The following is a 26,136-nucleotide window of genomic DNA, read 5'->3' on the forward strand; positions in this document are numbered from 1 at the left end:
AAAGTTAGGTTCAAAAAGATAATCGATTTACATCTCACCATATCGTCGCGACTAGTTTTGTAAACTACTCGTTGACACCAAGAATCTAGCCGTCACGACTAGTTTAAAATACCTATTTTTGGAATTCTTTACAAATGATACCTAAAACTTAAAACTTGTTTTTAAAACTACCTATTTTGAAACTTGTTTTAATTCTTTTGATCATTTATTATTTTTTTTTTGTTTTTTATAGCAACAGTAAAAATCTTATTTCAGAAAATACTAAACTATCTTAGTAAATATTTACCAAACCATCAATATTAACATATATTGTTTTCAACAACGCACACTCTTTTAAAAGAAAAAAAAAACATAATTAAACATGTAAGAATATTTGTAATGGCCCACGCCCATTACCACATCTCTATTTTAGCCTCTACATTGTCCTGGCGCGCATATGAATGGGGCGTTGTCCGTTGTCCTCTGAGCGTGGCAACAACATGTGTGTTTCTATGTTGATTTAATTGTATTACTCGATCACAATGTTTCATCTCACCTCTTTCAAGTAGTAGTAGTACTACTACTACTATAATAATAATAATAATAATAATAATAATAATAATAATAATAATAATAAATAAATAAAAATCAAACCCTAATGAGACCAGTACACATCTTAATAATTGTGACATTCATGTAACACAAAAAGGTTAGTTATACATACTAAACTAATCCAACTCCCAGTTTCTTGTAATTTAAACAGTCCAATCGGCCATGTACGATTCCAAAACCTTGTTAGTTGTTTACATACATTTCAATTAAACTTTATTTGGAAGCCATTTGGTCAAAACGTGTGTGAAACTATTCACATGTAAACTACCCAACTTCTTTCATGGCTTCTACATGCTTTTATTGAATAAATCTATTGTAATCTGGTTTTGATTGGTGATCTTAAAATGGCGTCGGATCAGAAAATTTTCGTCTTTGATGAGGTCGCTAAGCACAATAAACTCGATGATTGCTGGCTTATCATATCCAGAAAGGTTGGTGATTACTAACTTGATTCATAATTTTATGATTTTGTGGTCATTTTGTTAAATATGATGTTAGCAGTCAAGGCTAGCTTTGATGGAGGGCCGGGTGGTCGACGGCCCCCAGCACGATCACCCTGGTAGGCCTGAATTTTTTATTTTTTAACATTTTTTTAAAAGAAAATATATATTCTTAGTCAATTACTCAACTTAGTTAAACACTTAAACCCATTTCTATATAAAAAAAAAATATTTGCACAACCCAAATCAGAGCAGATAAGCATATTTAAACATATAATTATTTAAGCCCAATAATTTTTTTTAATAAAGGCCCAAATTTTTTCTTGTATTCGATCCAAGAACTTTTAATGATTCTCGGGGACAACCATGTTAGCGGTAGGGTTCTATAGGATATAATCTAATAGCTGAATTTAATTATAAGAATCAAAGCAACTTAATGATTATAATTGGTATTTGGTAGGTATATCCGGCTATATATTCATACACATTTATGATATGATTTGACCAACCTGATGCTTTTATTGAGTTGGTATTGTTCACTATTTTCCTAAGTGGATATCTTGTATGTCTGACCGGAACCAACTATAATTATTCAGTTAAGTTTATGGCGGTGATTTTAGTGTCATTAAACTATTTTAAGTAACTGGATTTACTTTGAGAACAAATGAGAAATCATAATAACTATCGATATGAGTTAGTTGGTGTGGAGTAAACACTTGTTTACCTGAATAACTGAATAATGACTTTGAACCGAAGTACCTTTAAGGTTGTAAGGGGAAAAACCGCTAGACCATGAGAGTTCCAACTTCCAAAGGGGCATTGACCCCCAGGTGGCACCCTCATGGGTGGTCCAAGGTGCAACGCCCCTAGCTGGTGTCACGCTGATTTTCATAATTGTTGTGCACAAGTCGCATACTTGTACAAAAGTAGCAAAGTTGCGCATGGCGTTAGCAAACTCTATACTGTGGTAGCATGTTAGAACTCAGTAGAAACTTTGAACTTAGGTAGCAGTTGCTACCGATAGTGATGCTGATGCAATTCGAGGATTACACCCTAATTGCATATTTGCCTATGTCTTGCCGTAGCAGGTTTGAACTCGGTAGCAACTTTGCATTTAGGTAGCAATTGGTCTGATTTTGCACCTTGAGTTCCACTTAGAAGTTATCACTAAACATAACATCCTGTTCTTAGATAATACATTTCTGTCTTATCTAATTAAGGAATTCACATACCCATAAAATACTTTAATCTAAAAATGAGAAGTACATGATTCAGAAAATCAAAGTGTATCCAAGTCATACGAATTCTACAAATCCTAAAATCTCTTAACCATCTCCGTTATACCGTTTAAACTGGTCGGTTGAACCAACAAACCTAACTGATAATTCAAAAGGCTTAATTTGTTTTAATTTCTTTTCATTCCAAAATCTCATTAGGTGGTGATTCATTTACTACTTTATTCTCCATATTTTGTCTATGATAGTCATTTAATTTCATCAACATTGAAAACCCAAAATAAAAGATAAAAGTAGTTAAATATTTTGTTTTAGATTTATGTTTATGGGTTGATAACATATTCTTTACAAACCTAAATCGTATCAGGTTTATGATGTAACCCTGTTTATGGATGATCATCCTGGAGGTGGTGACGTTTGGCTAAGAGCAACCGGTAGGTTTTTTCATCACTAAAACAATAAGATCATATGAAACAGTTGATATTGGTTAGGTTCGTTACCCTTAATTGGTTACACTTAAATGGTTAATTTACTTTTTTTCTTTCTACTTTATTTTAAGTTAGATTGTTTAGAGTAGATTTTTTAACTTCAACCCAAGGGGCAAGGGTAAATCAAAATCAGCCTTTAACTAACTTTGAACAAGCGATGGAATTTTTTTCCTGGATGCCCATACCCGTAATGATTTAGCATATTCGGTACTTACGGAGTTACGGGTACGGGTACAAATACGAGTATTTCGTTATTTTGTACCCGTATGAAATATATATAGGTTTTATTGGGAATTTCCATATTCATGTCTAAAAAATATATGTACAACCGATTATTAATCATATCGTTCAACTCCTATTCATATCAATTTAGCCAACTTGGTACCCGTATCGATTCAGTTTATTTGTTACCCGTACCCTTACCGGTACTATGGTCATTGGAAATTTGAAAAAAAAAAACAGGTACTGTACTATAATACCCATGTCGTACCAATAAATTCAGTACGGTACTTGGTATTCACCTTTATGGATTTTTGGTACGGGTACAATACTAATTTCACTCGTACTTTTAACTGATTAATATTGCAGGCAAAGACGCGACAGTTGATTTTAGCGATGTCGGGCATAGCGCTATAGCTAGAGAAAAGATGAAAAAGTATTATGTCGGCGAGATAGACGAATCAACTATTCCCGTTAGACGTTCATACATTCGATCTATTACCGAAAAGATCAACAACTCAAAAAACACTACACCGTTGATTGTCATGGTGTTACTTGTTGGACTCATGGCTGCTGCATTGGGAATATTGTTTGCAGCCTCCTAATTTATATTCAAAGCTGAAAATGTGTATTAATAACATGCTTATGGATTATATGTATTTTCTAAATCAAGTAACACTTACTTCAGTATCTTGACATAGAGATACACTACTTTTTAAGTGTAAGGGGCTGTTTCGTAGTCTCCTGATAATTCAGAGGTTACCTCTTATATTGTTAGGCATCTTATTGATTCAGTACAAGATTGTCAACAACTCCAATATTCAAAGGTTGAAAAAGTGTTACAGCCGAAATGTATTTATATTTGATCTTTTATTCTAACAAGATTCTTTTTACTTACACCATCTTTTCATTATACGTACGTTACATTTTCATTCACATAAAACCGACAATATTTTTTAAAATAAAATATTTACTTAAGAAACCGACGTTAAAAGTCGGTTGATGATCCTCTGGTAAAGATTCTGTCAATGATACCACATATGCTAAATGTCACTAATCTCTTTTGGTAACGCGTTGTTTAAGCTAACACTTGTAATTCTTTGGCAAATCCCTTAAGTAAATAAGTCACACACAATGTTTTCGAATAGGTACCACCGGCGACACCCAGCCCTTCGTCAATAAAATAACAACGTATACGTGTGCCACTAAAAGCCTAACGTTTTCTTATATCGTCTATAATCTATCTAAATCTATACAACTATTATATATATGGAGCTATTTTGCGTATGATTATTTTGTGCGTCGGTGTATCGTTAGAAATGTATTGAAACGTATAAACTTCACTCGTATTTTACTGTATAGATTATTTTTATGTATTTCTAAATATTTCTAAGTTTCCATTTTAATCATTTTCACTTTAATGCATCATAATCTTGTTACAAAAGCACACCAAATTACACACCCTTTGGTTACATTAATACTTAATAGCCGACCATTTTCCTCTATTAGCTTTTGCCTTAGAGTATAATACTATATAAAGTTAAATGCCACCTCACAATCACCGTCCTCAATCCAAATATTATCAACAAGTATACATTCTATCGTTTTACTCGTTTATTACTTGTCATATAAGTTATTGAAAAAAATACTACATTTTCATGTTTACGGCGAATATATATCGAGGTTCAGGATCAAATGCAGATAGAAATTATCTATAACTCATATGAAACGAATGAAAACGTTATGTGGTAGCATTTTTTTTTATTTTTTTTTGTAAATAGTGTGATTATAATTACTCTAGAATTTCATTAATGTAATGAAATAATATTACGTTATTTCAATTTTGTGTAGTGTGGTAATTATTAAATTATAACAAGAATAATTACTCTGAAGTAATAATTGTTTCGTTACTTAAAAAGCATAGCGTAAAGAGTTACCTGGATTTAAGTATAGACATGATTTGGTGAGGGATGTTCTATGCGATGTTTTTAAACGGGCCGGAATTTCGGTTAAAAAGGAGGCCCCCGTAAACTTTCTTAAGGATCCTCTTGAAGGAAGATCTACTTTACGACCGGCCGATATTCTTGTCTTTGGGTGGGTAGGGGGTAAACACGCTGTGTGGATATCACAGGAGTGTCCCCTCTTGTTGGTCTTAGGGAAAATGGTTTTGTAGCAGGCCACACAACATTGAAGGCGCACGAGAAAGCTTGTTTGGAGAATCAACACGTGTTTATCCCCTTCGCCTTTGACACATTTGGTTTCTTAGCTCCGGATGCTGTGGACCTTGTGAACAGAGTTCAGAAAGTCGAGCATAGTAATTTATCGGTCCATAAGAGCCAAAACTTTGTTTTTAGTAGAATTGGATTTGTTATCCAAAAGGGGGTTGCGGCGCAGCTTGTTGCCGGCTTACCTGTCACTTCATTGTAAATCGTTTGGTTGTTTTTTAATTAAAATAATAATAATAACAATAATAATAATAATAATAATAATAATAATAATAATAATAATAATAATAATAATAAATCATTAATTTACTATTTTCAAGAGTGGTTAAGAAAATTGATTAAGAAAGAGACAGGTACTTTCAACTTACAACTTATATATATACATGAAGAGGTATGTACCCGCCTCAGCACGGAGCAAGGCGGGTCAACCCATAAGATAAAGACAAGAAGCTTGAAATCAAGACATTATGAAGGCACTAAGCCAAAACCTTCGCGCATGGCGCATATCACATATGCTCAGGCATCATATGCCCAGGCACCACACATGCTCAGGCATCATATGCCCAGGCACACATATGCTCACGCATATCACATATGCGCGTGGCGCATCAGCGCGCGGCGCATATCACATCTGCGCATGAAACATCTGCGCGTGAGAATAAAGAGAAGACCTCGCGCATCCTCAGGATTGGCGCATATCACACATGCACATAATCAACCTCGTCCTTATCCAAATCAGGATTAGGGCAACCTTGATTGTGCACGTCAGACAACCTTCCAGAAGGTATCTTTTTAAGGAATAAGAATATGCTGATGTTGACAGCTGCCAAATGAAAGGTGGACAACTCAGCATGACACATGTGCTACCACGTGATTACAAACAATGAGAAAGCACCAGGTGTCTTAGAGGACACGTGGCGCAAAGCGATTGGAGGAGGCCAACAAGGCTGAGCCCAATCAGTGGAAGCCCTAGCACTATAAATACAGCATCAACTCCACAAGGAGAGGCATTCAATCATAACACATTCATTCACATTCAAGCATATTCAATTACATTCACTCACAGACAGTTACAGCCAGTAACACACAATCACATCAAATTATAGAGTATTCAGCTATTAAGCCATACTCTGGAGATTTCCTTACTCTCCCATATTATTATCTTCTCCACAAATACTTATTCTCACACCGGAGGGTTACCCCAAAGAGGACCCTCTGTCCCTTTCTGAGGGGTAAGTTGACGGTGTTGTTCGTTTTGTAGGTGGAAGAACCCAGATCCAAGAGAAACCATCGGTGAAATAGCATAATCACACCCGAGGAAAGTAGATCGTCTACCAGTGAGTCGATCCACGCTTCTTCAATACACATATATACTCATTAGTTACAACTCATAAGCACTACTCACTCAAGATTCAAGAAAACAATACAAAACCAACTATTATCAACAACATATGATAAAGGAAGATGATGGTAAGATGAAGATACCAAAAGGGTGTGTCGCGGTGATGGTGGGACATGAAGATGAAGAGAAGAAAAGGTTCATAATACCAGTGATGTATGTAAACCATCCATTGTTCATTGAGCTCTTGAATGAAGCTGAAGATGAGTATGGGTTCAACCATCAAGGTCCCATTAACATCCATTGTCATGTTAAACACTTTTGTGACATTCAAGGCTTGATTCATCAAGAGTACCATCATCACCACCACCACATTTGCTGCTTCAAAGATTAATGATCTTGGTTCACTTCTTGATGTTAAATAATTATATAGTTTTATCTTCGATTTTGTAACATTTATGGCAGTTTTAAATCTAACAGTTTTTGGTAATGGAACCGGGACGCTAATCGAATCACTTAAACAAGCGTGGCAGCGGATTTTGTGATTAAATGTTTTGGTTACATGCATGGCGTATGAAAGTATGAAACTATGAATTTATTGTAATTATTATAAAGTTATTATAATAAGGTAACTGATTTTAAAGATGATTTAATTAGGTTTCTTTTTAATTTTTAATAATTTAAGAACTAATTAATCAATACAATTTTCAATGAACATTTTTTTTGGGTTAGGATGGAATAACTATACTTTCTATTAATATTCAACACCTTGTATAATTAGAAATTAGTAAATATCATATAACACACGTTTAAATTATTTTACGAATTTACGCAACGTTTATACACACGAAATGCTTCTCACTCGAAATCAAGTCGAGAAATTAATGTGTGCATTTACGTTATAAATAAAATGAAATCGATCTTTGCGTGTTTTGGATAATTTGTTTGAAAAATAAAGTTAGAATGTTAAGTGTAACAAACATCATAAAATATTCTAACTATATTAATAACAAGGAGTTTCTTTTGACTAAAAGAGCTTTATTATTAATATCAGACCGTCCACACCTCTATTTGGCTTACAATTTCTATATTTATATATGAACACTATGATTTAAATTTGGACCACATTTAGCTATTATGGTGTAAAAGAAGCAATTAAAGTGCGGATGAAACTATTTTAATAACTCGGACTTTGACCCTTTATTGCATAGTTATCACAATTCAACATTCACATGTTATTAGAAATCTTATCTAGTGTGTTAATTGATAGCTGTCGGGCCGTCGGCTGCAAGTCATAATATAATTAAGGTTTATTGGATTTTAATAATCTATTTAACGGTATTGGATGATAATAATTCTTATTTATTTTATTGTCACTAGTGGTCTCAAATTTAAAATGTTGGCTCCAAATGCCCCCTCGTTAAAAAGAACTTAACGTTGTTATACTTTTTTCTGAATTTCAAGCTAATGTTTTAGGGCTTTTGATCGGAACGAGAATACGAGAGTCGTCTAATGTAAAACTTAGTTCGAAACGGCGCTCCAAAACGACAAAGCAATGCCTCAATTCGGGTCTTAATTTGAACTTACAATTAACAAAAATCAAGCCGTTTGGATCATCATTTCGAGCTAAGTTTTACACCAATCGGCTCGTATCCTCCTTCCGATCAAAAACCCTAAAACATTAGTTTCAAATTCGGGAAGAAGTATAACGCCGTTAAGTTCTTTTTAACGGAGGACCATTGGTGGCCAACTTTTTTAAATTTGGGACCGCCAGTGGCTATAAAATGAATGAGGATTATTATCGGCCAATACCATTAAATAGAGGTGTTCAAAAAAACCGGTTATAGAACCGGTTTGGTCGGTTTAACCGAAAACCGGTTAATAGAAAAACCGGTTATTAAAAAACCGGTTAGACCGGTTATTGAACCGCCGGTTAGTACTTCGGTTACTCATTCGTGGACAAAAACCGGTTATTGAACCGGTTAGTAAAAAAAACCGGTTAAATTTAAAAACCGGTTAACCTAAAAACCGGTTAACCGGTTAACGGTCAAAAACCGGTTAACCTAAAAACCGGTTAACCGGTTTTTAGGTTAACCGGTTTTTGACCGTTATAAAACGGCCATATGACCGTTTGGGTCCTTTTTTGCCCGTTTTTTCTTGATTTCTAGCCGTTTTTTTAACATTTTACCCCCACAAACAACTATATATAGTTTGGGTTGGGTAGGTTAGCTCACACTCGATTATACAACTCTACTAGCTCTAAACGTTTATTTCATACGCGATTATTTTGTTATCTCACACTCAATTATACCACATTACCACTCCATACGCTCTTATTTCGTAGTCGTTTATTTCATACTCGTACTCGTTTATTTCATACTCGATTATACGCTCTTATTATCATGGCCTCCCAAAGTGCTGCTTCATCCGTCAACATGGGTGCCTCGAACACAGACATAACGGTCGTTCGGATCATCCCCACGAAACGAAACCAAGATGTGTGGCAACATTTCGACCTATGCGAACTGTCTAACGGTCGCCAAAAAGCTCGATGCAAGCACTGTTTGAAGTTCTATGCCAAAGATGCAAACTCCACTTTAAAAGCGCATATACAACAGCGCTTTTGCAAGGCCTTGAAGGACGAAGCGGGAAGTAGTTCGCAGCCGGAGATGACGAATCAAGGAGGGGTGTTTACGTACGACGTTGAAGCGGTACGTCAACAGTTTTCAAACTTTGTGATTCAACAAACACTTCCTTTCAACCACTTCGACAACCCTCAATTCACGGAGATGATGCAAAACTATGTTCAACCACGCTACCAACACGTAAGTCGTTCGACCCTTAGAAGAGATTGTCTTAAAGCATGGAAAAACGCTAAATCCGAACTAATTTCATACTTTTCAAACTTACAAACTGGTGTAAACTTAACAACGGATGTTTGGTCGGTACCTCATGGTTCGCCCGACTCATACATTTGTGTGACGGCTCATTGGGTTGACCCCGAGTCGTGGAAAATGATGAAACGAACCGTTGCGTTTCAATTGTTTGATTACCCGCACACGGGTAGAAATATTTTTCAAATCTTGGATAAAGTCATTCGACAATACAAAATTGAAGATAAAATCTTTTCAATTTCGTTTGATAACGCGTCCAACAATACGGCCGCGGTTGGCCATTTAAAATTAAAGTATAAACCTATTTGTGATGGAGCGTTTTTTCATAGCCGATGCATTGCACATATTATCAACTTGGCCGTGCAAGATGGGTTAAACGTGATCGAAACGCAAAGAAACAGTTTTAAAAGAATGTTACGAGATGTTTTTAGCAACAATAAAACATTTTCAAGATACAAAAAATTTTGTGTAGAAGCTAATTGTTAATGGTTGGGGCCAAATTGGGATTGTCCAACAAGATGGAACTCGACTTGTGATATGTTTGAGAAAGCCATCCAACAAAAAGAATCATTAATTGCGTTTCATCAAATTTTGTCAAGTAGGGGTAAATGTGCACCATATGATCCTAGAAACTGGTTATTGATTGAGATCGTTACGGAGGTCCTTCAAATTTTTAAATCTTGCACAACTAGTTTATCCGGGGTTTACTATCCAACAAGCCCCATTGCTTTACCAAAAATTGATGTCATGTGCACAAAGTTGAGTGAACTTGATTGTAGGGGTGCACCTTATTTTGATATGGGTGTAAAAATGAAAGAAAAATTTAGAAAATATTTTCAACAACTACCCGCTGTTTTGACATGTGCTGCTGCGTTAAACCCTTGCATCAATGTTGGTGGTGTTGAAGCTTTAATAGAAAAAATTTGTGATGAGCTTGGGTTAAACGACGATCAAAACCCCTATTATAGCCAAACTTTAAAGAATGCTTTCAACACCACCTTGTCAAACATGTATGATGTCTACCTTACAAAATACGGGTCGTCTTCCCAAATTCATGACTCGTTAAGAGCTGTTGCCCAATCCCAATCCCAAACCGACCTTGAAATGGGGATGTACTACATGATTTGGGAAGACGCCGGTAAACGTCAAAGGGTAAACACCCCAAGCAGTGAACTTGGAAGGTATGGTGGTACCAACTTTGTGAAACACATGACTCCGGATGAATTTATAAGTCTTGATTTGCTGGCTTGGTGGAGAGGTAAGGAGGATGAGTTTCCGATCCTCGCCGCCATGGCCAAAGATTTACTAACGGTCCAAGCTTCCACGGTAGCTTCGGAGTCTGCTTTTTCTGTTTCTGGCAGGGTTATATCGATTAGGAGGACTCGACTCACTGCACCAGCTATAGAGATGTCGATTTGCTACAAGGATTACTTGGACTCTTTAGATAGGGCACAACATCAACGCTCACTCGAGGGGGAAATGGAGTATGAAGCGGGCTTGTATGAAGACGAGGTCAATGAAGGACACACTCAACCAATGACCGATGAAGAAGCCGCGTACGACGATTACCTAAGAAATAGCTCGGGATCGGGTAGCGAAGAAAATTAGTTAAAGAAACAGCAAACATGGAGGCAAATCATGAGTAAGAAACAGCAAGTTGTTCATGTAATCATGTCTAAGCATTCTTTTTCCTAATATGTGCTCTTATTTACTTGTTGATTTGGATTTTTCTAATTTAGTTAAAGAAACAGCAAACATGGAGGCAAATCATGAACAAACTGCGATTGGGAACAACAGGAGCATCTGCTAGTTCACGATTTAATGTTTGTATTTTTGAGTTAAATCATGAACAACAGTTCTTGGCAGAGATTTCTTCAGTGTTAATGATTTAATGTTTGTATTTTTGAGTTACGAATATGCGATAACGATTTAATGTTTGTATTTTTAATGTAAAAACTATAAATGAAAGTTATGTGTTTTTAATCTTTGGTTTGTTGAAAACACATTCACCAACACACACTCATACTCATCTTCCAAGCAAAGAACCCTAACAACGAAAGCAAAGAATGGCTTCGGTCAGTCCGTTTTGCCTTGTAGAGTTGTAGTTACCGGTTTGTTATACTGTGAAAAAATAATGGTCTTCATTAAGTACAAAATATAAAAAACAAATATTCGTATTTGAAACCGCGAAATTTAAAAAAAAAAAAAAAACCGGTTAATAAAAAAACCGGTTTATTAACCGGTTTCTAAACCGGTCCTAACCGGTTAGACCGGTTAGGGTTTTGACAGAAAAAAACCGGTTATTAACCGGTCCGGTTATTAACTGAACCGGTTTTTTTCCGGGCCAAAAAAACCGGTCCGGTTAATAACCGAACCGGTTTTTTTAAAAAACCGGTTTGTGCACCTCTACCATTAAATAGGGATTATTAAAATCCAATAAACCTATAATTAATTATAAATATAAATATAATAAATAACATTAAAAATGATGGTTTGGTGCCGCTAATCATTTGATTAGATCACATGGCTTGACGTGGTGTTGCTACGTCGGGTCTCTCTTTTTTATTAATAAAATATATGCTGATTTTTTTTCGAGGTTTTGTTTAGGATTTTTTGACGGTACCGTTAATAACAACATAATTTGAATCGGTTTATTGCGACAACATGTGATTTTTTTAAAATATGATAATTTGTTATATTAGGTGTTGGCAAATTTAATTTTTTTTGTTTAGTTCTAGTGTTGTAAGTTGTAACCTGATATCGACTGAATTCGCGCGTGTTTGTCATCATAATGCACATATTTTATTTGTTTTTTCTTTTGGTTTTAAATGTGTTAATATGCTGTATTTTGACGTTGACAAATTTATATTTTTAGTTCTAGTGTCCTAACCTAATGTCGACCTAATTCGTGTTGACTCGCGACTGCACAGTTCATCAACCGTAGACACGTCTTTTAAAATTTTTTTATTTTATTTTGGGCATTTACTTTTTCGGGTTAATTGCCGCGTAACGAACCTAACCGAATTCGCATCGACGCGTTGCTACAACGTCACGTGTTACCTAGTTAATTAATTGTATCATTATATATCTTGAATACTAAAAGTTTAAAGTAAACCAACTTTAAAAATATATATATACAAACTATAATAATGTTATAGTCATATTAAAAGTAAACAATGTTCGTTGTTATGGTGTTAATTTTTTCTAAAAAAATAACGTATAAAAAAATGATGTACGCTTCAAAAAATGAGAGAACTTGCATGTGTAATAGGTTAACACTGATGAATTATCATGTGTAGGGTTTGTTTCAATTCCTAAGCGTGTGGTGCATTCTCTTTGCCAAATCTTTCTTTGAGATCATCATGTATCTTTGATGTCGTACTGGCGTATTTGACACTACTTTGAATTGTTTTCTCCATTTTCGTAGTCGGGAAAGGGTACGGTTGAGATCAAACAGGAAAATCTTTGTAATAAATAGCAATAGATCTATTTTTACTTTGAAACACAAGAAAAAAGTAATTAAGTCAGTTATTGAGCATAGCGTCACGTCTCATCCATGCCATGCACTCGTCACTTTTTAATTTTATGTGATTTCTTGATCAAGCCATCAACAAAGCCCATCTTGTTCTTGGCTAATGAAACATTTGTCTATTGTGACCAATCCTTGTAATATAATAAAAGATAAACATCTTTTATTATTTAAGAACGTTTTTTAAAATATTTTTAAATATATTAATCTGTAATATAATAAAGATATTATAAATATTCTATGAGATATTCCCTGTAATAAAAGATAAACATCAAGTATAACAAGATCTTTTAATACCTTATATGCTAGAAGCACTTTTGTTATTAATAAAACATTTTCATTGTTCAAACAAAATTATATACCAACGTATGGTTTATCCTCTATTCCTCTCATATTTTCAAGTACATATCAAATTCACATCTGGACACCGAAAATCATTTTTAGTTCTATGTACATCTAAAATTATAATTATTTGTATATAAATTTAGTGAAATCACATTTTCGTTATTTTTCAACATATACAACATACCTAAAAGCTCAGTTTTATTATAAAACACTTAATTAGGACAAGAATAATGTGTGTATTCTGAAGTAGTTTACCTTTTGAATGCGAAGTAGCCGAAGAATAAATCGTGACCGATGACACATGAGCAAGATGATTGCTAATTTTCATGTTTTTCATTTTTGTTTAAATATTATATCCGGTTAATATTTAACTTTTATTTCCTTTGGGAGGTCATCAGGTCAAATTCGAGTTAAAATGAGGGTGTTATTCTGTATGTGTTATGTCAGAGGGTTTCGACTCTTATAGCAACGCAACTGGTATCAATTGGCATCAGCCATCAGGGGAGAAGCTCTTTGGGAGAAACTCTCTGGGAGTTCCAAACCGTGGTTGACCTGCAACCACCCGCTATTGAAGATTTTCGTCATTCTAAAAAAAATTTTTTAAAAAAATAGTAGCTTTGCTATAATGAAAACACGTCATCATAATATTTTTTGAAAATGTCGCAGAATAGTAACTAAATTTCAAGAATGTTTCAATTAGGTTATTTATGCGGTTTTTGTCCAAATCGAGTCACTAAATCTTTTAATCGAGTTTCATGGGATTTTTGCACGCCAAGAAAGCACAATGGATGAGAAGATATGGGGGTCGAGATTTGCAATATATGTAGTCTTATTTTTAAAAAATAAAAAAATGTTAAATGTATTGAAAATAAAAAAATTAAATCTACGTCACCACTCCAAATCAACATTAAATTTTTCATTTTTTATTCCAATTTAATTAGTATCCGTGGTAATAAAATTTTAATGTAGAAATTTAGGTGTGTTAAATATGATTAAAATTCAAAGTGGATAAGAGGTTTAGTCACATACGAAACAATTTGTAGCAGGACATACACGAGGTCAAAGAAAAGTGAACAAAGGTTATGCGTGTGAACGTACAGATAACGATTTACCAATAAACAAAATAGGAAATTAATTCATGTAATTTTTAAATATGTTAAAAAGATAACATTGGCGACTCATATGCAGGCCGTCTCTGTTAATTCATAAAAATTTGTGGGTTCGGAACGAGTTAAAAAAAAGGGGCTCTAAAAATATAAACTCAATAGCATGTATATAAAAAGTTATCAGTACGACATTAATTGTGATGTCAATGAATAAAACAAAAGTATTGTACCAAATAATACTGAAACGAATGGGGCCTTTCCTAACATTTTTTATTTGAATTAAAAGGTTCTTAATATAATAAAGTCTTAAAAAAGGGATTAACAAACATATAACTCATGAAATGGGCCTGTCATGTGTCGTTAATTTTGCTTTGTATTTTTTTCTTGAACTTTGTATGTTTGGGTCTCTCGCTGCTCACTTGAGGCATCGTTTCTTTTTTCTATAATATTTGGCAGTTCTAGAAAAAATTAAACAAATAACATGTGGTTAAGTTAAAGATCAAACTCTTTAGTGGGGCTGGGCTTGCGACCATTTAGTAAAAAAGTGTGTGAGAGGAGAGATTCGAACATGCACATGCTGCTTGGAAAACGAGCATGCAACCAGTTAAACTAGCTTTCATTTGATAGTTCACGTATGCTTGTTTATAATATTATAAGTGTGAAAATTTTTTATGGTCTCAAAATATGATGGGCCTAAGGCTATAGCCCTCCCCCGCTCCACCCTATGAGTCCGGCCTGCTCATATGATTCTAAAATTACAAGAGTTATAATCTATCATTGCGTCCACAACACACGTCGAAGACACGCTAGCGGGATGGTTGCGATGGAGTACTCTATGAATGAGATGGTTGTGGCGACCGTGGTGGTAAGACATGGGCTTACTATAATCTTTATTCTAACTATGTTAGTAGACAATTACAACCATCACAGGATGGCTTAAAGATAAGATTGACACCTGAATAGTATCCAAATGGTTGATCGAAGGCTCAAGTCTTCTCTAGGTAAACATTTGGGATTGTCGTCATCGTTCAAAAAGAAAAAAAGGTCAGACAGTTACATAAAAAAGGTAGACAGTTACATAAGTAATGACTTACAAATTTATAACTTTTATTTATGTGTACAAATTTATTTAGTTTATGTTTAACTAATGGAGTTGATCTTATTTATTTAACTGAACTAATTTATAAAATCGGTTTAATATATAATGTTGTACACATATATCTGTGATAAATGTGCATACATAATTCTTTATCTAATATTTAATTTGTCATGTTAGTAGTATCAAGTATTATTAATCTAGGGTAAAGTTCAAATGTAAAGGGAGACAAAAATAAAAAATATGAGGAGAATTTTTTATCACATTAAAAATCCCTAAAAGAAATAATAATAAAAATCGTAACTCAATATATAAATAAAGAACAAAAAAAAATTAAAAAACCAAAATGTTTCCCCTGTAATTCCCGTTCCATAAGAAAACGACGAAAAGACACAATGCCGAAAATGAACAAACAACACAATAATAAACAAAAAAGGACACGCTAGATCGCAGAATATAACACAATACCAAACAAAATATGATACGATATTGAGTAATATATAACATAATATGAAAAAAGACACAATTAATTAAGAAAATAAACACAATGATAAACAAAAAGATACGGTGATTTTTTTCACTCAACATTTTTTTTTAGGACGAGTAAGACAGTGGAAACATTTTTGTGTTTTTACATTTTTTTTGTTGTTATTAAAACTTGAGTTATGAATTTTTTTATTAATTTATTATTTTTTTAGGTTTTTTTTACTACAAATATTTTTTATTTTTGTCCCATTTTTTAAAATAACCTTAGACCCTATTAATCTATTATATAACTCTTTAATTTTATAATTATTTAGCAGGTAGGTGTTTTAATATATAATGTTGTCTATTCACAACCTAACAAACTTCCACTTGTTTAAGGAAACAAGACTGTTGAGCAATATCATAGACACAAGGAAGTCCCTAGCAAGATTAAGTTAACCATACACAAGTGAAGTCAACTTCTGATACAGTAGATTATGATTCGTAACTGAAATGAACAAATCAATTTGTCTAAGCATGGACATGTCGCCACCTGAAAAAAAGGATATCCGCTGATAATTATTGACGGATTCAATGGATCCTACAGAATAAAAAACTAAAATAAAAACTACCGTAAGATAAATTATCGAAGGAATGTCAAAATAAATAACCTTTTCTTATTGTTGTCGGAATTTTTATCGACGGGTCACATAAAGAAACTTCTTTGTTGGTGTCGCCAAAAAATACCACAGTCGTCTGTCCGTTAAAAACATAATTTTTTTAAGGATTCGTTAGCAATAGCTGATGCTAAAAACCGCATTACCCACTCTGTGATTTCCAATAGATTACTATCGTTACCCATCAATCCATTAGTGTAAACTATTTCTTATATATATAAGGTTTGGATCAAATACAAATGAACTTAACGTATTAGTTGTAAAAATCAAGTAGAGTAATTATATATATAAATAGAGTAATTACGTATTTACATCATAGAGTAATTATATAATTACTCTATGATGTAATTAAATAATTACTTTATTTGATTCTCACAGTTAACATGTTAATTTCATTTATTCATTAATTTTTTCATATATATATATATATAGGGAAAGGATCAAGAGAAAACTCATCTTTAAAGAGAAAACTTAAAAACTCTTAAAGAATTATTTTTAATTAAAAATAAACAAATATTTTCAAATTTCTGTTATTGCCATTATTCTTATATTTTCTTACCCTTTGCTCGAAAAAAATAAAAAAAAACCGATGTAATGCGCATACGCATTACTGGATACCAATGTATTACACATGTGTATTACTATGTATTTTTAAGTTTAATAGTGTTTAATTTCATATATTCAATATTTGTGTATTGTATATGTGTAGTAGTGTTTTATTATATGGAAAAAAAATAATAATAAAATAAAAGTCGATGTAGTGCACGTGTGCGTTAATGTTGTATTACACGTACGTACTAATGTGTATTCGATGTGCGTATTAGTCTTATATTGCATATATACAATAGTGCGTATCAAATATGTGCAATAATATTGTATTCTATGCAATACAAACACTTTTACATATATGCAATGCACACTATTACACATGTGCACTACATCGACGAGGTTACAGACAAGGTTTTTTTTTTTTTTTTGAACCAATTACAACATATAAGAATAATGGAAAAAAAAGAAACCTAAAAAAAATTTAAAAAAAAATTAAAAATAGTTTTTAGGAGTTTTTAAGTCTTTAAGAGGAGTTTTCACTTGATCTCACCCCATATATATATATATATATATATCCACATCAAACTTTATAAACACTTGTCTATTCATTAATTTCAGTTTTTTGATATTTTGACGAAAGACTACTATAATTCAGATGTCTAAGTAGACAACTCTCTATCCATTAATCACACACACACATATATATCCACATCAACCTTTATAATCACTTGTTTATTCATTAGTTTCAGTTTTTTTAATATTTTGACGAAAGACTACTATAATTCAGATGTCTAAGTAGACAACTCTCTATCCATGAATCATTATTATATTATTATATTTGTTGTTTACTAGTGAAGAAACACTAACCGGACCCCTGACAGATTACTGGTAACCAGGGGGTTGGATAGCTGTTTCCCACGAGGGGTTAGACCCTTGGAAGATGGTTCTTCTGATAACCTGCAAAACAGACACCGTGAGCTCGTCACTGAGAAGGGGGGGGTTCCTCCTTGTGACCACCCTCCGGCGTGAGAATCAGACTAGATTGCTCTTTAAATATAAAAGTATATTAAGAGATTGCTAGAGCAGATATCAGGTATATTATGATGATAATGTGATAATGTAATGTTTAGATGATCATACCATTTGGGGTATTTATAGCCGAAGGTAGGTTTCCAAGGAGGTATGGCCGGCTGCTACAGTGTTCCTGTTCATCAACAGTTGCCTACGCACGTGCCCCGTTGGTAGTTGGTGGGTAGGCAGCGGCTGATAGTGACCAGGCCTGCTGTGTACTATTCCCTTTCCACCAACTGCCGGCTACGCACGTGGTATGACAGTAGTTGGTGAGTAGGCAGCGGCTAATAGTGATACAGTACAGGAGCATGCTGCTCGCCATACTGTATCAGTGAGCTGTCGTATCTCTGATCAGATCTTTCGCCCATACCTCGTCAGGTACAGTAAAAGATCCTTCAGTATACGTACTGGCTTATTTGGGCGGGAGTATTCCCCCTCCCACCTCTGTGCGGGATTGCTCCCGGCTTGGCTCATTCCTTCAGGTGACACTGAATGATCGAGAGCTAAGTGCCTTGTGCGTGTAGCCATGCTGCGCGGGTGGCCTTCCCTAATGGCTTGTATCCGAGGCTGCGGGGACAGGCGGAGTTCTTCACCATTGGGAGGCATTTCCTGCGGGACCAGCTTGCGTACTGCGCGTAAGGACGTCACGTCTCTGAGCATGGTTGGTCCTGCGGATCCAGTTGGTCTCTGCGCAGACGTCCCTGTTTAAGGTGAGTCTTGCGGGTCCAACTGGGCTCTGCTGGAACCTACCTCTTCAAGTCCCCCCAGTCCAATGTTCTTCTCCTGAGTGTTTAATAAAGTGAGGTGAACTTTTGGACTTGAGCAAAGGGTTTTGAAAAGGGTTTTGTAAGGTTTTCCATGGGGATTCTTTCCGCGGAAGTCCTTGTCACTTGCAGAAATGCCCGAGTTTCCTGCTTGGTCTTTGGGTATGATGCGGGTAGGTCTGTAACCTCCTCGCAAGTCAGGAGCATTGAGTCCCAGTTGTATGGATTTTCCATGAGGTTTTGGTAGTTTTGAACATAGTGATCAATTATGTTAAGACCACCAATTCCATCCTGGAGCTTCAAACAACGTAGTTCTTGACGTTCCCGCTATGCGGGGATGTTATTTCCGTTTCCGCAAGCATTGCCCAGAAGATCCTTGGTTTCAATTCCCAGCGGAGCGCTAGGTATGTGAAGGGTTTTGCCTTAACACTGTACCTGCGCTCGTCTTACGGTTACTTTACTTCCAAGGTATTCCTGGCGTCAATTCCCTGCGGGTGCTAGGTATGTGAAGGGTTTTGCCTGAACACTGTACCCGCAGCCGTCTTATAGTTACTTGGTTGCCGAGGTACTTGGCTTCAATTCCCTGCGGGTGTTCGGTATGTGAAGGGTTTTGTCTTCACACTGTACCCGCATCCGTCTTACGGTTACTTGTTTGCCAAGGTTTATTTGGCTTCAATTCCCTGCGGGTGCTAGGTATGTGAAGGGTTTTGCCTTTACACTGTACCCGCATCCGTCTTACGGTTACTTGTTTGCCAAGGTTTATTTGGCTTCAATTCCCTGCGGGTGCTAGGTATGTGAAGGGTTTTGCCTTTACACTGTACCCGCATCCGTCTTACGGTTACTTGTTTGCCAAGGGGTAAGGGGTATTTTCCCGCTTACTTTTTAATATTTTCAAATTTTTGAATTTTGAAATTCGAAGAGTTGGTGAAAAGATAAGAACAGTCCAAACCTCTGAAACGTCGTGCGACGGTTTCTTCTGACTGTGTCAGGACGTGTAGGAAGTTATGGTGACGTGACAGAACATGGTCATTCCAGTCGCTTTTTCAGGCGCGTGGGCGCGATTTTTCGGGCGCGTGGCCGCGAAATTACTGGCATACGTCCTTTCAACAGCTGTTGCCAGCTTGGTTTTTGCCACGTGTCATAGTTTCATTGCACATTCGATTTCTCTCTCCTCCGCATTAATTTCACCGCATTAATTGCGATTACTATATAAAGGGGGAGAGGGTTACTTTGCAATTCACACTTTTTACTCTTCTCTTCATCTTTAAGGCGATTTCCGGCGAATACTCCTTTATTCAATCGAGCATTCTCTCGAAATCGTTCTCTTCTTTCTCTGCAAGATGTCTTCTCGTGATGCTGAAGCTATAGCTGACGACAGGGGTACTGCTGGCGAGTGCCAGTGTGCTCTGCCCGGCGATCAGTACCGGTATGTTGTCAGGAAGTTCATGCTCGATCATCTCGAGCCTGAGTTTCCTGAATCCCACCAGACCGTGTATGATGCCCCCAGAGGCAAGATCGGGGTTTATGCTGCATTTTTTGTCTATGGGAATCTTAGATTCCCGTTGACAAAATTTGTTTACCGTGTCCTTGAGAGGCACGGTGTTCATTTGACCGAGCTGCACCCCATGGCGATCGCCAAGATTCGCCATTTTGAGTGGGTGTGCCGGATTTTGGGCATCGAGCCCCATGTGGACCGCCTGATGACCTTCTATACCTGGAGGTGCATCCAGGGGTGGTACACCTTGACGACCCGTATTAAGGGTCTGAAGATTTGCGACACCGAGCGCAGTCTTCGCGCGTGGAAGCAGGAATTCTTCTACATTTCTGCCCGCGCCATCCCCCTTGCCATGAAGTTTAAAAATGGCCAAGCGATACCGAGCCTTCACGCCCCCAACTACCAGGAGGCGGAATGGTTTTCGAAGATATCCCGGATCCAATCTCCGGTTTACCGGTTTGCGGAGTCCGGGATGGTCATGTTAGGGATGAGCCGGGTGTGGAAGGATGCGTCTCAGGTTCCCATCCTTCTCGAATACGGTTTGAACTCTATTCCCTATGGTATGTCTTGTCTTTCTTTTTGATACGCGTTTGTCTTCTAACTGTTTATTCTTTCAGAGGGAAATGATTTGGAGTCGCTTCTGTACCCGCGGGAAACCGACGGTCCTGCGCGGATGGGTACTCGTGCTCTGGACGAGGGCGAGTTGCCCATCCTGGAGCAAACGGCGGATCGGTTTGTGGAGGTCTATCCGCCGGGACACGAGATCCTGAGCCACCGGCGGCCAGGTAAGGCGATATTCTTTCCTCAATCCCTCAATGCTGTACCCGCTGCTGGAATTCCTGACTCGTCTTCTTCTGAGGAATCCTCAGATGCTCCTCCGTTGGTGCGGAAGAAGAAGGCTGCTGCCGGCGTGAAGGGGAAGGAGAAGGCCTCCACAGCTGATCCAGTGGTTCTATCTGACTCGGAGTCAGATAGTGAAGAGGTGGCGGGGAAGCCCGGTGGTGAGAAGACCACTGTTCCGGAGGCTACGACCGTTACCTCCGGAGAACCAACGAAGACGACGGTGACCGGTACCAAGAGGCCGGCTCCATCGGGTTCCTCCCCGCCCGTCCGTACGTTCAGGGTCAAGAAAACCCGTAAGTACAATCATAATGTCTTTGCAGATTTATTACTTCATAAATTTATCTAACACTTTCTTCTTTGTGCAGGCGTGGATGTTGACGCATTCCGGGGTGAAGCGCAGGGGAGTACCTCCCCGCCAATGACGGTAGGCTCGGTCAGCCTTCCTGAGGCGTCGACCCAGGCGCCTGCGCCTGCATCCGCTGGTCCAGTTGCTCGTTCCTTTGAGCCAACTGTTCCGGCCGAGATGACGTCACCGCCGGCCGTGAGTGCGATTTTTACCGCATCCTTCACGGAGCCGGCGGTTACTGCTGCTGCTGAGGAGGCGGCGACCGCGGCGGCGACCACAACGGCGACCACGGCGGCTGCCACCATGCCCGCGCCACCGGCACCTACGGCCGGACCATCAGGTACGCGCAGGGCTTCCCGCCGATCTTTGCCCCCTTCCCGTCTGCCTGACCTGTTGGATGGATTTCCTTTAGGTTCAGGTGATGGGTTTGGCGGCTATCGGCCTGTCATTGACCCTACAGGTGCGTAGGGTTCCTTTCTTTTTCCCTTATGTTTTTTATCATCTTTTACTTACTGCCTTTGTTTCTTTTGCAGTGTCGGATTCCAATGAAGTGTATGTTCCGCGATGGAACATACGCCGAGGAACAACCCTTCGTACCCCTGTGGAGTGCGTGGACTGGGCTCGCAACGCTGCTCCTCATGGTGCGTTGGGGGAAGCCATGGCTAGCTACCAGGAGGGTAGGCTAACCAATGAGCTTCGGGTTCTCCAAGCCCGGATGCAGCCGCGCGTCGAGCTGCTTTGTCGTGAAAACGACAAGTTGAAAGCAGCTCACGCCAGGGACGTATCTGAGGCGCATGCTCTTCGGGAGGAGAACCAACAGCTGGCGGCAGCTGCCGCCGACAAGGAGAAGGCCTTCAAGGCCCTCGAGGTTGGAGTTCAGGCGCGACTCGAGGCCCGCTCCAAGGCTGCCCAAGCTGTGAATGAACAGCTTCGGCTGGCCAGAGAGACTGCGCGAAACGCAACCGAGAGGGCTGCCAAGGCTGAAGCCGTTGCTGAGCCTTTGCGTGTGGAGAATGAGAAGCTCAAGGCCAAATTAGAGGCTCTCCAACGCGCTCATGATGCCTTGGCAATGGAAGATGCCAAGAAACTCCAGGAAATCCTGGACTAGAGGGGGGTGCTTGACCACACCGAGCGGAAACTTAAGGGCGTCGAAGAGGCTGCCGCAAAGGAAGTTTTACTTGCCAACCTTAACAAGAGCGAAGCCGAACGCGCCCATAACGAAGCTCAAGCTGCCCTCCAATAGCTTCTTCGAGAAGCGTTGCCTCATGTATGTTTAGTTTTATCTTCACGCTTTTCTTTTGTAAGAAAAGGTTCTAATACTTGTGCTTTCTTTGTAGGTTGTGCGTCGGGTCTTTTCAGAGACCTCTTACGATGATGCTATGACCGCAGCCCTCAACGCTTCTCATGAGGATGGGGAAAAGGCCGGCTTCCTGCTTGGTCTAGGGTTTGTTGAGAAAGGCGTCCCGCCTTCCAACTTCCCTTTGTTCGATGTGGATACCGAAGCCATTTATGACCAAGCATTGAACCAATACGCCGCCTTCCCGCATCCAGTGGTGGAAAAGGTGGACGAAGTAGCTGCTGCTGATGATGGGTTAGCTGTCCTCAAAGCGTTCCTCGAACCACCCCGTTCTTCTGACGGAGCGGGTCCAAGTGGAAGCGGCCCTGAAGCTTGATCCTGAAGATCCCTTCCCATTGCTAAGATAGACTTGTATAGTTTTTTTTTTTTAGGCGGGTAGTTACCCGGCCATTCTTGTAATATATTCTTGAAATATTAATCTTTTTGCGTATAAGATTGTTATTTCCTTCTTTGGGTTCCTTGCTTTATAAACTTATGACTTGCATACTTAGTTTAAATTAGCAATTTTCCAAGTGTTTAGAATAAGAACCTTTGAACGTGGTTGATAATGGGTTAAAGTTTCGCTTCCTCCTTCGTGATTGTGCGGGTAGAACCGTCACTTGCACTTGGTAGGATGGCTAAACTTTAACTTTTATCTGACCTGCGTGTAGGTTTTCCTTTTCGAAATTTCTAAGGCATTAAGATAAGTTAACCTTTGAACGTGGTTGATAACAGGAAGTCTTGCTTCCTCTTTCGTGATTGTGCGGGTAGAACCGTCACTTGCACTTAGTGGGATGGCAAAACTTTACCCTTATCTGACCTGCGTGTAGGTTTTTCTCACCTTTTGAGGATAAGTTAACCTTTGAACGTGGTTGATAACAGGAAGTCTTGCTTCCTCTTTCGTGATTGTGCGGGTAGAACCGTCACTTGCACTTAGTAGGATGGCAAAACTTTACCCTTATCTGACCTGCGTGAAGGTTTGTCAAGTTATTGGGTTCGTGCGGGTAGGACCGCCTTCCCACGCAACGACTTCACGTAATGTGAACGCCGTCACCAGTGTTGTATAGTTTAACCGTTCGACGCGCGGTTGTTGATAGGTTATTATTCAGTTTCCTTTAATGATTCATGCGGATAGACCGGCACTTTCATTTTTGGGTGCTGAACTTTTTCCCAAACTGACCTGCGTGAAGGTTTGTCACGTTATTGGGTTCGTGCGGGTAGGACCGCCTTCCCATGCAATGACTTCACGTAATTATGCGGTGAAAACCGGCATATTAGTGTTCAGAAAAGTATTAATGTAAAATCATCAGCTTCGGTGTTCTTAAAGAGAATCATTTCCATTAGAAGTGGCTCTTGGCCTTTTCTTTACAAATTGGAATTGATTTACATGCAGACTGTGTAAATGAGCTCCCTTCCATGTTGGGATGGGAGTGCCATCGAGCCGATACGCTCCTGGTTCGGGATCTCGTTCTTTACGCAGCATGTAGTCTCGATTTTGAAGCTGGAATTGATTCGTGTCTTCCCAGCTGAGGTTCTATACGCACCCGCCTGCTCAGCCTTTATTGTGCCACGAGGTGCGCGAGCGTCCCATCTCTGACAAATGCTTCGACCATGTCCTTTACGTCTATGCATTCTTCAGTGTTGTGGCCTTTTGTCTTGTGGAAGTCACAGTATTTGCTCCGATCAGCATCGTGACGATGTCGGATTATTGGAGGCTTTGGCCATGGGAGCCCTTCAGTGGCGAATATCTCAGTGACGCTTTTGGTGAGTGGCGTCCATCTGGAGTTCCGGTGCGACTGTACATTATCCCTTCCGCCCACTCGATGTTGCAAGCCGGATGAGGTGTCAAAGTTTACCCTTGACTGCCAAATGCCTAGCTTTCGCTTTTTATTTAGTCTGGCGGTGAGGACGTTGTCTTCTCTCGTCTTCTGAGTGTAGAGGTTTGTGCTCTGTGGGAGATCTCTACCCAGTTGCTTCTCTGTTTCCGCATAGCGTTTTGCTGCTGTCATGATGCCATCCCATGGATGGGATGCCATCTTTACCCGTTAGGGTGCGGATGAGCTCTGGGTCATGTGCGCCCTGGATGAAGGCAGCGCGAACAAGATCTTCGCTGATATTGCCCAAACTTAGCTTCTTTGAGTTGAAGCGAGTGATGAAGTTTGGCAGAGATTCATCTTCCTCTCGTATGCATTTGAGGATTGTCCATTGCTCCTCGGTATACTTCCGTTGCTGGCTGAAGTGTTGGCTAAACTTCTGCTGGAAGTCTGCCCAGTCGTAGATGTGGTTGACCGGTAGGCGATCAAACCAAGCTCTAGCAGCCCCCACCAGCGTCATTTGGAACATGTAACACCACGTGGGTTCCGTCCAATTGCTGACGGTTGCCCCCGCTATGAACCTGTTCAAATGATCGTCTGGATCAGATATACCGTCATATGTGCCTATGTTGGGCATTTGTTTGGCACTCTTTGGGGCGATTGCTTCAGCAATGTCCCTTGCAAATTTGGACGTTCCTGCATTTGCAACGTTTGGTCTGAACGTTTTAGAGAAGTCTCGTGGACTTCCACCTGTGCTTTTTGGTTTGAAGGCTTGTCCAAAATGCCTTTTCGGTTGGGATTCCGTTTCCTTACGCTTCCCTTTTGCCCTATGGCGAGGGTTCGCGTCGGAGTCGGATTCCTCCGAGTCATCCTCCCAGTATTCGAATTCGTCGGCCTGTTGCACGGAACGCAAGCGTTCGTTCAACTCAGCCTGGAATTCCTTTTGTCGTGCCTCCGCCCATGCCTTAACTTCATCGAGAGTCTGGCGGGGAAGTCTTCGTTTCTCAAACTGGATATCGGTGGATCCCAGTAGGTGATCATTTACTGCACTTGCCCCAGCTTTGGTAAGTGGGGTAGTGTTCGTAAAATTTACTTCACTTGCCCCGGCTTCGGTAGCCGGGGTAATGTTTGTAAAAACTGTGTTGCCGGTATTCCCTCCAGTAGCTGGGGTTGTGGTTACCGGAATTTCTCTAACCATCTTTGTAAAAGTTTGAAAAAACTGGAGAAAATTGTAGTTTTAGCTTTATGCACGGATGGCGCCAATGAAGA

General features: G+C 38.6%; 1 protein-coding gene across 1 annotated transcript; it reads left to right on the forward strand.

Annotated features, from left to right (window-relative positions):
* Nucleotides 1-927: 927 nt before the first annotated feature.
* On the forward strand, nucleotides 928-3,640 carry LOC143594864 (cytochrome b5-like). Its single transcript, XM_077074065.1, has 3 exons — nucleotides 928-1,022; nucleotides 2,634-2,700; nucleotides 3,343-3,640. Exons 1-3 carry the CDS (start codon nucleotides 936-938, stop codon nucleotides 3,576-3,578), a joined length of 390 nt encoding a protein of 129 aa, XP_076930180.1. The 5' UTR covers nucleotides 928-935; the 3' UTR covers nucleotides 3,579-3,640.
* The last annotated feature ends 22,496 nt before the right edge of the window (nucleotides 3,641-26,136 follow it).

The sequence above is a fragment of the Bidens hawaiensis genome, unplaced genomic scaffold, assembly GCF_021521415.1.
Source record: "Bidens hawaiensis isolate Kalapana, Puna unplaced genomic scaffold, B.hawaiensis_p1.1 tig00044265_1, whole genome shotgun sequence".
Lineage (NCBI taxonomy): Eukaryota > Viridiplantae > Streptophyta > Magnoliopsida > Asterales > Asteraceae > Bidens > Bidens hawaiensis.